General features: G+C 49.4%; 1 protein-coding gene across 2 annotated transcripts in view; it reads left to right on the forward strand.

Moving 5' to 3' along the window:
• The window catches only part of TSPAN13 (tetraspanin 13), a 102,428-nt gene that overhangs the window by 55,134 nt on the left and 30,469 nt on the right, over positions 1 to 16,825 (forward strand). For both annotated transcript variants that reach the window (XM_063924376.1, XM_063924377.1), the window contains exon 2: positions 1 to 34. This exon is cut by the window's left edge and continues 134 nt beyond it. In XM_063924376.1, coding sequence (XP_063780446.1) covers positions 1 to 34 — 34 coding nt within the window. The remainder of the gene's footprint in view (positions 35 to 16,825) is intronic.

Here is a 16,825-nt window from a genome sequence, read left to right on the forward strand (position 1 = left end):
AGCAATTAGGCACCATCAGGTGTTGCTGTTCTTTGTATCCTTTCATTGGCTGTTTAAAACCTACAGTAACAACAGTAATGTTAAACCTCATGAAATATATTCTAATTCTAAGGGGTGATGTAATAAAGCCTTGGAGAGTGATGAACTCCACGGTGATCAAGTACCAGGCAATCAGCTCCTGACTGTCATGTTAGAGTCTGGGTTTGAAAAATGACAGTTAGGAGCTGATTGCACAGTGATAAAGTACCAACCAATTTATCATTTTTCAAGGCTTAGTACATCTGTCTGTAAGAATGTTATTACCTTTAATGTTCCTGTCTCTCCTATGGTATTTGCACTTGTATTAATATTCTTTAAAGACCATGGAGTAGGTTGCACTAGTAATAGAAGACCCGTTTGGCGCAAGATGCTCCATTTTATATAGTTAGGTGGGCTGCGGTCCATTTACCTACAATCAATGAAAAAAATCATGTCGACTTTTTGACCGGTCGACATTTTAAATGTCCGTAGTTTCACATTGTCGGGATTTTGACCATCGGTCAATTGTTGTCAGGATTTTGATTGTGTGTGTGTGTATGTATATATATATATATATATATATATATATATATATATATATATATATATATATCTATATCTATATCTATATCTATATATATATATATATATATATATCTCATACTAAACCCAGTTAGATCGTTGAAGCTGAAAACTGGTGTACTGTTCTGGCGCTCGGTCAGACTCCTAAACATGTACTAATGACTAGCGCTAATTACCTTTGTGAGAATCAATTATTATAAAAGTAGGATATCACATGCAACTGTAACTGTGGGGGTCTATGTACTAAGCCTTGGCGAGAGATAAAGTATCTACCAACCAGTTCCTAACTGTCATTTTTCAAACACAGCCTGTAACATGGCTGTTAGGAGCTGATTGGCTGGTACTTAATCTCCGTCCACATGATCTCTTTTCAAGGCTTACTACATAGACCCCTGTATTAGAAACGGTGAAGCAAGTGCGGTTAATGCTGGAACACTCCTTTAACTGGGTGCTGTAAATATCCCGCCTCTTCTACGTGGTCTTCATCATGGATAACGGGATACTGTATTCGTGCATTCATGCTAACCCAGAAAGAATTTATAAACTTGGAGATTCTTTATATTAAAAACCGATTTTGTGAATAAGGGGGGCATGTACTAAGAAGTGATAAAAGTGGAGAAGTTGCCTATGGCAACCAATCAGCTGCTCTGTATATTTTTTTTAGTATGCCAATTATAAATGTTACGTCAGTGCTGATTGGTTGCCATGGACAACTTCTCCACTGGCTCACTAATCCACTTTTATCGCTGCTTAGTACATGTCCCCCTAAACGTGATATTTTAATATGTAATTCAGTTACAGTTTCACGTGATATCCCTCCTTTTATAATAGCTTGTTGGAGTATATATTATAACAGAAGTACTTAGTGCCGCTTCTATTCATTAACTGTACAGAATAGATTACAGACCAGTACTGTAATTGGATACATACATTGACATCCGATTGGTCAGATAGACCAGACTTGTGCAATACACACAATTTCTTCCCATGTATCCTGCAGCATAAAGAGTGCTGGGCATCTCCCCATCTGTTGCTTATAGCCACCTATATTGGAAAGTAATATAAAGTGAGCAGCATGTGGCGTATTAATATTCCATATAATCCATGTGCACATTGTTACAGGCTGAGACATGAAGCTGTAGTATTGCGTATAACAAAGCAATGAGCATATTGCAGGCGGACAGGTCCCTCCGGTGCACTGTGCAATCACTAAAGTGACTAGTTACAATTACACAGCGTGGATAATGTAGTATTATGAACGGCCTCAGGGTGTTTGACTATGGGGAGTGTCTCAGTGACAGCCTGTAATGTAGCGCAGTGTTTGGTTAGTGGGAGCAGCTGTAGTTTCCAGGGAATAATAAGATTTTACTCACCGGTAAATCTATTTCTCGTAGTCCGTAATGGATGCTGGGGACTCCGTAAGGACCATGGGGAATAGACGGGCTCCGCAGGAGACTGGGCACTCTAAAGAAAGATTCAGTACTATCTGGTGTGCACTGGCTCCTCCCTCTATGCCCCTCCTCCAGACCTCAGTTAGAGAAACTGTGCCCGGAAGAGCTGACATTACAAGGAAAGGATTTTGGAATCCAGGGTAAGACTCATACCAGCCACACCAATCACACCGTATAACTCGTGATAAACTTACCCAGTTAACAGTATGAACAACAAACAAGCATCACTCAACTGATGCCACATATAACATAACCCTTTAGTAAGCAATAACTATATACACGTATTGCAGAAAGTCCGCACTTGGGATGGGCGCCCAGCATCCACTACGGACTACGAGAAATAGATTTACCGGTGAGTAAAATCTTATTTTCTCTAACGTCCTAGTGGATGCTGGGGACTCCGTAAGGACCATGGGGATTATACCAAAGCTCCCAAACGTGCGGGAGAGTGCGGATGACTCTGCAGCACCGAGTGGGCAAACTCAAGGTCCTCCTCAGCCAGGGTATCAAACTTGTAGAACCTTGCAAATGTGTTTGAAACCGACCAAGTAGCAGCTCAGCAAAGCTGTAATGCCGAGACCCCTCGGGCAGCCGCCCAAGAAGAGCCCACCTTTCTCGTGGAATGGGCTTTCACTGATTTTGGATGCGGCAACCCAGCCGCAGAATGAGCCTGCTGAATCGCGCCACAGATCCAGCGAGCAATAGTTTGCTTTGAAGCAGGAGCACCCAGCTTGTTGGATGCATACAGGACAAACAGCGAGTCAGTCTTCCTGACTCCAGCCGTTCTGGTCACATAAATCTTCAAAGCCCTGACTACATCTAGTAACCTGGAATCCTCCAAGTCACGAGTAGCCGCAGGCACCACAATAGGTTGGTTCAAGTGAAAGGATGACACCACCTTTGGCAGAAATTGCGGACGAGACCGCAATTCTGCCCTATCCATATGGAAAACCAGATAGGGGCTTTTACATGACAAAGCCGCCAACTCTGACACACGCCTAGCCGAAGCTAAGGCCAACAGCATGACTACTTTCCACGTGAGATACTTGAGCTCCACGGTCTTAAGTGGCTCACACCAGTGGGATTTCAGGAAACTCAACACCACGTTAAGATCCCAAGGCGCCACTGGTGGCACAAAAGGGGGCTGAATATGCAGCACTCCCTTGACAAACGTCTGAACCTCAGGCAGTGAAGCCAGTTCTTTTTGGAAGAAAATGGATAGGGCCAAAATCTGGACCTTTATGGACCCTAATTTCAGGCCCATAGTCACTCCTGACTGTAGGAAGTGCAGGAATCGACCCAGCTGGAATTCCTCTGTAGGGGCCTTCCTGGCCTCACACCAAGCAACATATTTTCGCTATATATGGTGATAATGGTTTGCTGTCACATCCTTCCTAGCCTTTATCAGCGTAGGAATAACTTCATCCGGAATGCCTTTTTCCGCTAGGATCCGGCGTTCAACCGCCATGCCGTCAAACGCAGCCACGGTAAGTCTTGGAACAGACAGGGCCCTTGTTGTAACAGATCCTGTCTGAGAGGCAGAGGCCACGGGTCCTCTGTGAGCATTTCTTGCAATTCCGGGTACCAAGTCCTTCTTGGCCAATCCGGAACAATGAGTATTGTTCTCACTCCTTTTTTTTTCTTACAATTCTCAGCACCTTTGGTATGAGAGGAAGAGGAGGAAACACATAGACCGACCGGAACACCCACGGTGTTACTAGTGCGTCCACAGCTATCGCCCGAGGGTCCCTTGACCTGGCGCAATATCTTTTTAGCTTTTTGTTGAGGCGGGACGCCATCATGTCCACCTGTGGCAGTTCCCATCGATTTGCAATCTGCGTGAAGACTTCTTGATGAAGTCCCCACTCTCCCGGGTGGAGGTCGTGCCTGCTGAGGAAGTCTGCTTCCCAGTTGTCCACTCCCGGAATGAACACTGCTGACAGTGCTAGTACGTGATTCTCCGCCCAACGAAGAATCCTGGTGGCTTCTGCCATTGCCACCCTGCTTCTTGTGCCGCCCTGGCGGTTTACATGGGCCACTGCCGTGATGTTGTCTGACTGAATCAGCACTGGTTGGTTTTGAAGCAGAGGCTCCGCTTGACTCAGGGCGTTGTATACGGCCCTTAGTTCCAGGATGTTGATGTGCAGACAAGTCTCCTGACTTGACCACAGCCCCTGAAAGTTTCTGGCTTGAGTGACTGCCCCCCATCCTCGGAGGCTTGCATCCGTGGTCACCAGGACCTAGTCCTGTATGCCGAACCTGCGGCCCTCGAGGAGGTGAGCACTTTGCAGCCACCACAGAAGAGACACCCTGGCCCTGGGGGACCGGGTGATCAGCCGATGCATCTGAAGATGCGATCCGGACCACTTGTCCAACAGATCCCACTGAAAAATCCTCGCATGGAACCTGCCGAAGGGAATGGCTTCGTATGACGCCACCATCTTTCCCAGGACACGCGTGCAGTGATGCACCGATACCTGTTTTGGTTTTAGGAGGCCTCTGACCAGCGTCACGAGCTCCTGAGCCTTCTCCTCCGGGAGAAACACCCTTTTCTGGTTTGTGTCCAGAATCATGCCCAGGAAGGGCAGACGCGTCGTAGGAATCAGCTGCGACTTTGGAATATTCAGAATCCAGCCGTGCTGTTGCAACACTTCCCGAGTGAGTGCTACACTGATCAGCAACCGCTCCCTGGACCTCGCCTTTATGAGGAGATCGTCCAAGTATGGGATAATCGTAACCCCTTGCTTCCGAAGGAGCACCATCATTTCCGCCATCACCTTGGTAAATATTCTCGGTGCCGTGGACAGGCCAAACGGCAACGTCTGGAATTGGTAATGACAGTCCTGTACCACAAACTTGAGGTACTCCTGATGAGGTGGATAAATGGGGACATGCAAGTACACATCCTTGATGCCCAGAGACACCATAAAATCCCCCTCTTCCAGGCTTGCAATGACCGCTCTGAGCGATTCCATTTTGAACTTGAATCTTTTCAGATAAATGTTCAGGGATTTTAAATTCAATATGGGTCTGACCGAACCGTCTGGTTTCGGTACCACAAACATTGTGGAATAGTATCCTCTTCCTTGTTGAAGGAGGGGAACCTTTACCACCACCTGCTGGAGATATAACTTGTGAATTGCCGCTAACACTACTTCCCTCTCTATGGGGGAAGCTGGCAGAGCCGATTTGAGGAAACTGTGAGGGGGCATCACTTCGAATTCCAGCTTGTATCCCTGAGACACAATCTGTATAGCCCAGGGATCCACCTGTGAGCGAACCCACTGGTGGCTGAAATTTCGGAGACGCGCCCCCACCGCTCCTGGCTCCTGTGGAGCCCCAGCGTCATGCGGTGGATTTAGTGGAAGCCGGGGAGGACTTCTGTTCCTGGGAACTAGCTGTATTGTGCAGCTTCTTTCCTCTACCCCTGCCTCTGGCAAGAAAGGACGCACCTCTGACCTTCTTGCTTCTCTGTGATCGAAAGGACTGCATTTGGTAATACAGTGCTTTCTTAGGCTGTGAGGGAATATATGGAAAAAGTTTGACTTCCCAGCCGTAGCTGTGGAAACTAGGTCCGAGAGACCGTCCCCAAACAATTCCTCACCCTTGTAAGGTAACACCTCCATGTGCCTTTTGGAGTCTGCATCACCTGTCCATTGCCGAGTCCACAGGACCCTTCTGGCAGAAATTGACATTGCATTTATTCTAGAGCCCAATAGGCAAATGTCTCTCTGGGCATCCCTCATATATAGGACAGCGTCTTTTATATGCCCCAGGGTCCGTAAAATGGTATCCTTGTCTAAGGTATCCATTTCCTCAGACAGATTATCTGTCCATGCTGCTACAGCACTACACATCCAGGCCGACGCAATAGCCGGCCTCAGTATAGTACCTGAGTGTGCATAAACAGACTTCAGGATACTTTCTTGCTTCCTATCTGCAGGATCCTTTAGGGCGGCCGTCTCCTGTGACGGCAGGGCCACCTTTTTATTTATTTATTTATTTATTTATTTATTAGCAGTTTCTTATATAGCGCAGCATATTCCGTTGCGCTTTACAATTAGAACAACAATTATAGAACAAAACTGGGCAAAGACAGACAGACAGAGGTTTATCTACCATAGGGGAGGATTCCCAGGGCATCCTGTCCGTTGGCGGGAAAGGGTACGCCATAAGTAACCTTTTGGAAATCAGCACTTTCTTATCGGGGGAATCCCATGCTTTTTCACGTAATTCATTTAACTCATGTGAAGGGGGAAAAGTCACCTCTTGCTTTTTCTCCCCATACATATATACCTAAACATCCTAGTGACATTTGGTGGACCCCTTCCTTCTAAGTAAAGCATTCGTTACCTCTAATACCAAGAAATAAAGACACGGAGACTTGAATTTGGCAGAAAAATTGCTAGCTATTTATTTGACCCTAACCCTAGCAAACCTGTAAATGAAAACTTTGTTAAAATGCCGATTCATCCGGCATATGGTGGCAGAAAAAAGAACGGCTCTATTAAACTGATGCTAACCTTAAAATGCTAAAATCAAAACCATCTTAATTTAACTACAAACTATCAAAACGGTAATAGGTGCTAGCTCAACCCCCACAGTGACTACCCACCCTGATGGGTGCCCATACCGCTGCCTCCCAGTCGGGTGGTCGAGCGGCCAATAAGTCGATGGAGGTGAGTGCACCTAAACCACATCAAACTGTAAATCACTACAGCTTACCATACAACTACAAACTGCCGTTCTTTTCCGCCAACAGCGAAAGACTCCTCCCCAGAGTCTTCGCACCGCCACCATAACCTCACCCTAACTCCTGCAACACTAGGAACAGATCCTCCAGGAAAAACATCATCCCCTCATTGGATAGATGCACACCATCAGGCCGAAGAAGGTGACTGTCTCGGAACCGAATCCTAGGGTGGCGAACTACCTTGCCTCCGTGGGACAGCACCCACTTCGCCACCGCCCCATTCACCTTCTTTCTGGCCTCATCCATCAGGCGACCATCCGCTACCCCTCGCCAACTCAACCTTGGCACTATCAGGGAGAAAACCAATGCACAATTGGTCCATGCTGCGGCCACACTTGCCAGATCCTGTATCATGGCACACTGCAGCTCCAAAGATGTCGTCTTCCCTAGATCGTTGCCACCTAGATGGACAACCAGTACTCTAGGAACTCCATGCTTGCTGGCCTGACTAGTCTATTCCTCAGATCTTTCCACAGCATTCCTCGCCAACCAAGCCATCTAACTCCCTGAGCCCTAGGAAACCGCTGAGCCCCCGCCGAGGCTAAAAACTTTGCGGCCCAAAAAACATACGAGTGGCCCACCACCCAAACGGTCAATTCATCAGCAAACCAACCTGAAGAGGAGGAAAGGGGTAAAATTGGTTACTAAATCTATACCATAGTTTAGTAAGTGCGCTAACCTGAAGGATCTACCAAAAAGAAAAATTTTGTTCCGTATATTGCAGAAGTCACGGCCTAGCCGATCTGCACGAGCTTCCAGCCAATTTGAAGCAGAACATGAACACACAAATGGGAAAGATTAAAACAAAATTAAGAAAATAAACGGGGGGGGTAAAAAAAGGGGTAAAGCATGTAAGAAACTCAGCTGGAGGTGAAAGCGTAAAGACCTGCTGAGGGACTCTGATTAGAACAGATTAGCCGAATTGTGGATTAGAATTCAGTCCGTCAAGTCAGGCAAAAAATCGCAAAATAACTCCAGACCCCCGCTGCCGGCTCATGCCAGCAACGGCGAGTAGCTAATCCCTGAGTAGGATAAAAACGGGAAGACAAACAAACGCACAACACCATAACGTACTGAACTGTAACAACATGATTAAACAACTGTAATTGAACAAAAGCACGCACGAGCCGACATCTCATGCAACGGGGCGAATATACCGTCTGTAACTTGACGACTTCCATCGCCCCACTGCCTGGATCTCAGCCATGGAAAATCCCGCCGACGTCGCAGCCCCTATGCGGAAGGAATGCGTCCCGAACGCAGCGGGTGGAAGGCCCAAGCTCGCAAGACAGCGACCCAGCATCCAACGAAATTGATACTTCGTCATCGGCAGCCCGTCATAATGCAGCAGCCATGACCCCCGACCGTCGGGCCGTACTGCCTCATACTGCACTGCCAACCTTACTGGGCAAATGCTCTCTTCAAGTGCCGGAACCAGGGTGACCCATCGACCTCTCCCCACTTGGTCCGTCTTAGAGCGACGCAATCTGCAAAGCAAGGACCTGTCACCCACCACCACGTCCCCGACAAGCATGCGCGAATCTGCTTGCTTAGAAGGCGCTACCAATTCCGAAACCCTAAAGGCCCCGTGGTAAGCCATTGAGAACGCCAAACTGAACAACAGCGACTCAAACATGGACGACGCGACACCTCCAACCGCCCTGATGACAGCCGGCAGCAAGGCAGCATCAATGGGCCGCCTCCTGTCAGGCGGCGTCGGCGCGACTCGCGCCCATCCTTTCATCGTTTTCAGCAGAATCCCACTTTTCGTCATGTCGGGGACGCCCTTTATTTTGCTGAAAAACGAAATACCAGCCAAGTACCGGGATACCACCGCTCTGGACCTACCCGAAACATACAGCTGCCAAATAAAAGAAAGCATCATCCGATGCCCGCTCTTACCTTGTTGATTTCGTCCTCGAACAAACTCCTCCCACTCGCTCCAAGCTTGTCTGTGAGCCTTAAGCGTGGTTGGCGCGACGGACCGCAACGCTAGACCCTCCAGTCCGGCCCGATCACCTGCCAAACATAACCGGGACAATGAAAACCATGCTGTCAGGAATCGACTTACCAGGCTGACATCCGTCCGCCGCTGCGGACTCCGTCCTGGCTCCCTGCGGTCACCTGTCGCCTGTGCCCCTGCCATGGGGCATCGTCAGGATCCTGTGGGCACTGCTGAGACAGCGGGCGTGTAGTGCGCCGCGTCCCCGCTGGGCCGCGGCGTGGGCGCCGCCATGACAGTCTGCAATGGTCAGTATGCTGCGGCCAATCCGGTGCGTGGCCGCACCCACCTTTCCTGCACTCATCCAATCCCTGCACACCATGGGGTATATAGGAGGCTACCGGTTCAGTTCACAGGCATCCTGGACTTTGTGTCTATCTGCGACCTACATGAAAGGATCGGTTCCTGTCTCTCCTGAGTTCCTGGTTCTCTGCTAAGAACATTATACTCCTGGTTACTCTGCATTCTTCCCGTGGAACTTCAAGGCTCAGCAACACCTGCAACCTGCATAAGGCCTCACACTCATCACCACCTTGTGTGCTTCAGCCTGCAGTTGAAGACTAAACTCCAGGTGCGTTCATTCCTCCACCTGTGACACAGCTTGCTGCTGCCAGTGCCTCATCACCTGCACTGTGAGTTGGTCTCCTGCTTATGCTCAGGTTTGCCATTTCATCTACTGCCTTAGTTTCCGTTTTTAACCCTGCACTGGTTTCCAAGCCAGAACCATTCCCATAAGACATTTGTTCTTCTGATTTATATTCCGGATATTATTTCTCAAATTCATTTATCATTCCTTTGCCATAGACTTTCAGATTCATTACTGAGTGATTGACTTTTTCCACCTGTTATTATTATTTCTGCTGCAATAACTGTTATAACATCTGCCTAATAAAAATACCATTGCGCTCATGCGCAGGAACGTTATTCAACCTCCTCGTTTCCTTCCTTCCACCTCCACTGACCCACTAGCGCCCCCTCCGGGGACACAGACCAAACGTAATCTGACAGTAAGTCCAGGATCGATGGACTCGGATGGTGGACGGAGTGTGGGGTCAGAGGCCTTGCAAGATCTGGTCTCCCGTCTGGATGGTCAAGAGGTTGCGCAGCAGCAGATGCTTCACTTCCTGCAAGGGATGTCCTCCCGATTGGATACACTGCAGCAATCCCTGCCGAGTGTACTCTCACCTCCTGCTCCAGTTACTCCAGCACCTGCCAGTGCTATAAATTCTTCTACGTCGGCTGCTTCAGCTCCAGTGTCACGTCTGCACCTGCCCGTGCCGAGCAAATATGATGGCAGTCCTAAACTATGCCGTGGCTTTCTCAATCAGTGTGAAATACAATTTGAGTTATTGCCACATAACTTTCCTACACCAAGGTCCAAGGTTGCCTACATTATTTCCTTGCTCTCTGGTTCCGCTCTGAGTTGGGTGTCTCCTCTGTGGGAACGTGCCGACCCTCTGATCAACAACTACTCAGACTTCGTGTCAACCTTTAGACGAATCTTTGACGAACCTGGTCGTGCTACATCAGCTTCAGCAGACCTGATCCAACTACGTCAAGGTAACCGAAGCATGGGACAATATGTCATCCAGTTCCAGACGTTGGCTGCAGAGATCCAGTGGAACAACCAAGCTCTGGTAGCAGCCTTCTGGCACGGACTCTCGGATCGGATCAAGGACGAACTGACAACTCGTGACATACCTGTTCAACTGCCTGATTTGATCTCCCTATGTATTAAGCTGGACTCTCGCATCCGCGAACGCAATAATGAACGCGCTCGGAGTGAGTCTCGCAGACCGAGGTTCATACCTCCTGTACAGTTCCAGTCTCCCTCTTCTGACGAGCCTATGCAGATTAATAGGTCCCGCCTATCTCCTGAAGAGCGGGCAAGAAGAATACGGGAGAGGCTCTGCCTATACTGTGCTGCTGCGGGCCATCAAATTAACTCCTGCACGATGCGTTCGGGAAACGCCAGATCCTGACTTGTAAGGGAGGAGTCAAGTTAGGATCTCTCAGTCAAGCTCCTTCTCAACAAGACCTCATTCTTCCAGTGACGCTAGAAACTTCCGTTGGGCTCCAGTCTGCGTCAGCATTAGTGGACTGCGGTGCTGCAGGAAATTTTATCACCCAAGCTGCGGTAGATAAGTTTCGTCTGTCTACCTGTGAACTTTCTTGTCCTGTATACATTACTGCTGTGGATGGTAGTAGAATCTCTAAGGGGAACATTTCACATCAAACTACCCCAGTGGTTCTGGGAGTTGGATTTCTCCATTCGGAACTGATCAAGTTCCTGGTCATCCCTCAAGCCACCCAGGAGATTGTCTTGGGTATGCCTTGGCTCCAGCTACATAACCCACAGTTCGACTGGACAACGTTGCAGCTTACCTCATGGGGTTCACACTGTCATCAATCCTGCTTAGCCCAAGTGTGTCCTATTAAGTCTACCGAAGTAAAGCCACAGTTAAGTCTTCCAGCAGCTTATCAAGACTTCGCAGACGTCTTCTGTGAAAAGGCTGCTGATATCCTGCCGCCCCATAGGGAATGGGATTGTCCCATCGATCTCCTCCCTGGCAAGAAGCCACCTAGAGGGCGCACCTACCCTTTATCTGTTCCTGAGACAGAGGCGATGAGTAATTACATCAGAGAAAATCTTCAGAAAGGATTCATCCGTCCGTCATCATCACCCGCTGGTGCAGGTTTCTTCTTTGTCAAAAAGAAGGATGGAGGACTGCGTCCATGCATTGACTATCGGGGTCTCAATGACATTACCATCAAGAATAGTTATCCTTTACCACTCATTACCGAACTTTTTGATAGAGTTAAGGGGGCCCGCATCTTCACCAAGTTAGATCTCCGCGGTGCCTATAATCTCATCAGAATCCGGAGTGGTGACGAGTGGAAAACAGCTTTCAACACTCGAGATGGCCATTATGAATACCTGGTAATGCCATTTGGGTTGAGTAATGCTCCAGCGGTATTCCAACACTTTGTGAATGAGATTTTTCGAGATGTTCTGTATAAGTACCTCGTTGTCTACTTGGATGATATTCTTATTTTTTCTCAAGACCTTCCATCTCATCGCCTACAAGTCTGTGAAGTTCTCCGACGTCTTCGTGAGAACCGTCTCTACGGGAAACTATCTAAATGCACCTTTGAAGTTCCCTCTATACCCTTCCTGGGTTATATAATTTCCGGATCGGATCTTCAGATGGACCCAACAAAATTGGAAGCCATTGCCAACTGGTCCATTCCAAATTCCCTCAAATCTATCCAACGGTTCCTGGGTTTCGCCAACTATTATAGAAAATTTATTCGAGGATTCTCCACTCTCATCGCTCCTATTACCAACCTGACTCGGAAAGGGGCAGATCATTCCAACTGGTCAGAAGAAGCCTTGGCAGCTTTCCGGAAAATCAAGCTAGCCTTTATGTCTGCTCCAGTGCTGTCACAGCCAGATGTTGACAGACCATTCGAGTTGGAGGTAGACGCCTCTACAGTTGGGGTAGGTGCTGTTCTCTCCCAGAAGGGATCTGATGGGAAAGTCCACCCGTGTGGATTCTATTCTCGCAAGTTTCTTCCTGCAGAAGCTAACTACTCCGTGGGAGATCAAGAGTTACTGGCAATCAAGCTGGCTCTCGAGGAATGGAGATATCTCCTAGAAGGGGCCAAACATCCGTTTAACATCTTCACGGATCATAAGAACTTGCTTTATCTAAAAGCAGCCCAGTGCCTTAACCCTCGCCAGTCCAGGTGGGCTATGTTTTTCTCACGTTTTAATTTTAAGCTTCATTTCCGCCCAGGTTCACAGAATGTGAAAGCCGATGCATTATCCCGATCCATGGAATCTGAAGAAGGAACATCTGACTCTGTGCCACATTCCATCCTGAGTCCCGTGGTTTTCGCTGCCTCTCAAGTCTCCCCAGCTCCTCCTCCTGGTAAGACTTTTGTTTCCCCAGAGCTCCGTCCCAAGTTACTATCTTGGGCCCATCAATCTAAGTTCATTGGTCATCCTGGTGTCCTGAAGACGTTCAAGTTCCTTTCTGCGTCTTATTGGTGGCCAAAGATGAAAGAGGACATCCAGGATTTCGTGGCATCCTGTCCTAAATGTGTGCAGCACAAGACTCCTCGTCAATCTCCAGCAGGTCAGTTACAACCCTTGTCTGTCCCTAGTCGTCCTTGGTCTCATTTATCCATGGATTTTATCACTGACCTTCCTCCGTCTCAGGGACATAATACCATTTGGGTTGTAGTAGACAGATTCACCAAAATGGCTCATTTCGTTCCTCTCCAGGGTCTCCCTTCTGCCCCGAAACTTGCACAGATCTTCCTACAAGAGATCTTCCGCTTACATGGTTTACCCTCTGAAATAATATCTGATCGGGGGGTACAGTTTGTAGCGAGGTTTTGGAGAGCCCTCTGTTCTGCCATGCAGGTTAAATTAAAATTCTCGTCATCATACCATCCTCAGACGAATGGGCAGACAGAGAGAGTCAATCAAGAACTTGAGACTTTTTTAAGGTTATATGTGTCATCTTCCCAGGATGATTGGTTCAATCTGCTACCATGGGCCGAGTTTGCCCATAACTTTCGATATCATACTGCTTCTGAGACGACACCATTCTTCGCAGTATATGGGCAACATCCCCGTGTACCTGAATTTCAAGAACTCCCTCATATGGATGTTCCTGCTGCCACTACTGCTCTGACCCAGTTTTCTTCCATTTGGAAAAGAATTCATGTTTCCCTCAAAAAAGCCTCCAGTCGATACAAGGTCTTTGCCGACCGCAAGAGACGTGCAGTTCCCCATTTGAAACCTGGGGACAAGGTTTGGTTGTCAACCCGCAACCTTCGTCTCAGGGTCCCATCCATGAAGTTTGCACCACGCTTCATTGGTCCTTACCCTATTGAGAGTGTCATCAACCCAGTGGCTTACAAGTTGAAATTACCATCTTCACTTCGTATACCTAATGCCTTTCACATTTCTCTCCTCAGACCTTTAGTCCTAAACCGCTTTCAGAATACTCTTCCAGCAGGTCCCAAGATCCGAACTCAGCGGGGCGTGGAATTTGAGATCAACAAGATTCTGGACTCCCGTTGCCGGTATGGACGTCTCCAGTACCTGGTCGATTGGTGCGGTTATGGCCCAGAGGAGAGGAGCTGGGTGAATTCATCTGATGTCCATGCTCCTAGGTTGGTCCGTGTTTTCCACAGCACTCATCCCTCCAAGCCACGTGGGTGTTCGGTGTCCACCCCTAAAGGAGGGGGTACTGTCAGGAATCGACTTACCAGGCTGACATCCGTCCGCCGCTGCGGACTCCGTCCTGGCTCCCTGCGGTCACCTGTCGCCTGTGCCCCTGCCATGGGGCATCGTCAGGATCCTGTGGGCACTGCTGAGACAGCGGGCGTGTAGTGCGCCGCGTCCCCGCTGGGCCGCGGCGTGGGCGCCGCCATGACAGTCTGCAATGGTCAGTATGCTGCGGCCAATCCGGTGCGTGGCCGCACCCACCTTTCCTGCACTCATCCAATCCCTGCACACCATGGGGTATATAGGAGGCTACCGGTTCAGTTCACAGGCATCCTGGACTTTGTGTCTATCTGCGACCTACATGAAAGGATCGGTTCCTGGTTCTCTGCTAAGAACATTATACTCCTGGTTACTCTGCATTCTTCCCGTGGAACTTCAAGGCTCAGCAACACCTGCAACCTGCATAAGGCCTCACACTCATCACCACCTTGTGTGCTTCAGCCTGCAGTTGAAGACTAAACTCCAGGTGCGTTCATTCCTCCACCTGTGACACAGCTTGCTGCTGCCAGTGCCTCATCACCTGCACTGTGAGTTGGTCTCCTGCTTATGCTCAGGTTTGCCATTTCATCTACTGCCTTAGTTTCCGTTTTTAACCCTGCACTGGTTTCCAAGCCAGAACCATTCCCATAAGACATTTGTTCTTCTGATTTATATTCCGGATATTATTTCTCAAATTCATTTATCATTCCTTTGCCATAGACTTTCAGATTCATTACTGAGTGATTGACTTTTTCCACCTGTTATTATTATTTCTGCTGCAATAACTGTTATAACATCTGCCTAATAAAAATACCATTGCGCTCATGCGCAGGAACGTTATTCAACCTCCTCGTTTCCTTCCTTCCACCTCCACTGACCCACTAGCGCCCCCTCCGGGGACACAGACCAAACGTAATCTGACACATGCTCTTCGGCCTCGGGTGCCAACAAACAAAACCTTTCCCACTGCCCTTGTGACAAAGCATCGGCAATCCCGTTCTCCAGCCCAGGTACATGCTGCGCGCGGAACCACACCTTCCGACGCAGGCATGTCAACAGCAACCGCCCCAGCACCCGCAGGACGACCAGCGACTTCGCCCTCTGGTTATTTATCGCATGCACCACGCCCAGATTGTCACATCTAAACAAGATGCTGCGATGAGCCAGCCGATCGCCCCAGACCTCCAGCGCCACCATAATGGGGAAAAGCTCCAGAAGCAAAAGGTCCTTACTTAAACCTTCGCGATGCCATTCCGCCGGCCACGAGGCCGCGCACCAAGATCCCTCCAGATAGCAACCGAATCCAGAGGCACCCGCTGCGTCGGTGAACAGCTGCAACCTAGCGCTGTCCACCATTGGAGCCTGCCATATACACACCCCGTTGAAGTCCTCCAGGAACGAGGCCCATACCGCCAAATCCCTCTTAATCTCTGAGGACAATCGCACAAAATGGTGTGGTCTGGCACACCCCGCAGTCGCCCTTTCTAGCTTCCGGCAGAAAACCCTGCCCATCGGGATTACCCGACAAGCAAAGTTCAACATGCCCAGCAAGGACTGCGCCTGCCGCAGTGTGACCTTACGCGACCCCTCGAACCGGCAAATAGCGTCGCGGAGCTTCACCACCTTGTCCCGAGGCAGCCGACACGATCCTGCCACTGTGTCAATCTCAATCCCCAAAAAGGACAAACAGGAGGCCGGGCCCTTTGTTTTCTCCTCGGCCATGGGAACGCCGAAGTGGAAAAACAGCGCTCGGATGCTGAAAAGCAAGTCGCCGCACCGTGCAGAATATGCCGGACCCGCACACAGGAAGTCATCGAGGTAATGGGCGACCCCGTGACCCCCTGACGAAGACTCCACGCACCAATGTAGAAACGTGCTAAACCGCTCGAAAAACGAGCATGAAACGGAACATCCCATCGGCAAACATTTGTCGATGAAATACTCCGCTCCAATCCGGAAACCCATAAAACGGAATGAGTCCGGATGTAACGGCAGCAACCGAAAAGCGGATTCAACATCAATCTTAGCCATGAGGGCCCCAGTCCCGTAACTGCGGACCATCTCCAACGCCTCGTCAAACGACTGATACACCACCGAGCAATGAGCCGGCGGTATTGCGTCATTGACCGACGCCCCCGACGGGTAAGAAAGATGCTGAATGAGCCGGAAAGCGCCTGGAGTCTTCTTGGGAACCACCCCCACTTGAGAGATGACCAAACCTTCCACCGGGGGTGAGATGAACGGTCCCTCCATCCTGCCCAACCTGACCACCTTATCCACTTTCTCCCTCAGCACCAACGGCAAGGCTCGGGCAGACTGGAGGTTCCGCTGGGCCCGAACCGACACCTCGCTCGCAACAGGCAAGCGAAAACCAAAACTAAAACCGGAAAACAGAAATTTCGCATCCGCCCTATTTGGATACCAATCTAACCACTTGCCCATCGTCTCTAAATTAATTGGCGTTGGAGCTCTGCGGAGCGCTCCCGCCCGCGGCCTGCCTGGGATAAGTTTGCTTACCCACGGGCACCTTGACGACTGCCTTTGAAGCAGGAGGAGGCTGGATGGGATCCGCCGCAGTGCAAGCACGAGTGTCGAAAACGACACTGCTTGCCGAAGGAACAGGCCGCGTTGTTAAACGCGAAACATTTTCCTTTTGTGGCGGCCCGCCCCCCTGCACGGACGGCCGACCTACCCGGTTTGGCCGATCCGCCGTCCGCGGCGGTCCCTTGGGCGGA

Source organism: Pseudophryne corroboree, chromosome 5, assembly GCF_028390025.1.
Source record: "Pseudophryne corroboree isolate aPseCor3 chromosome 5, aPseCor3.hap2, whole genome shotgun sequence".
Classification (NCBI taxonomy): Eukaryota; Metazoa; Chordata; class Amphibia; order Anura; family Myobatrachidae; genus Pseudophryne; species Pseudophryne corroboree.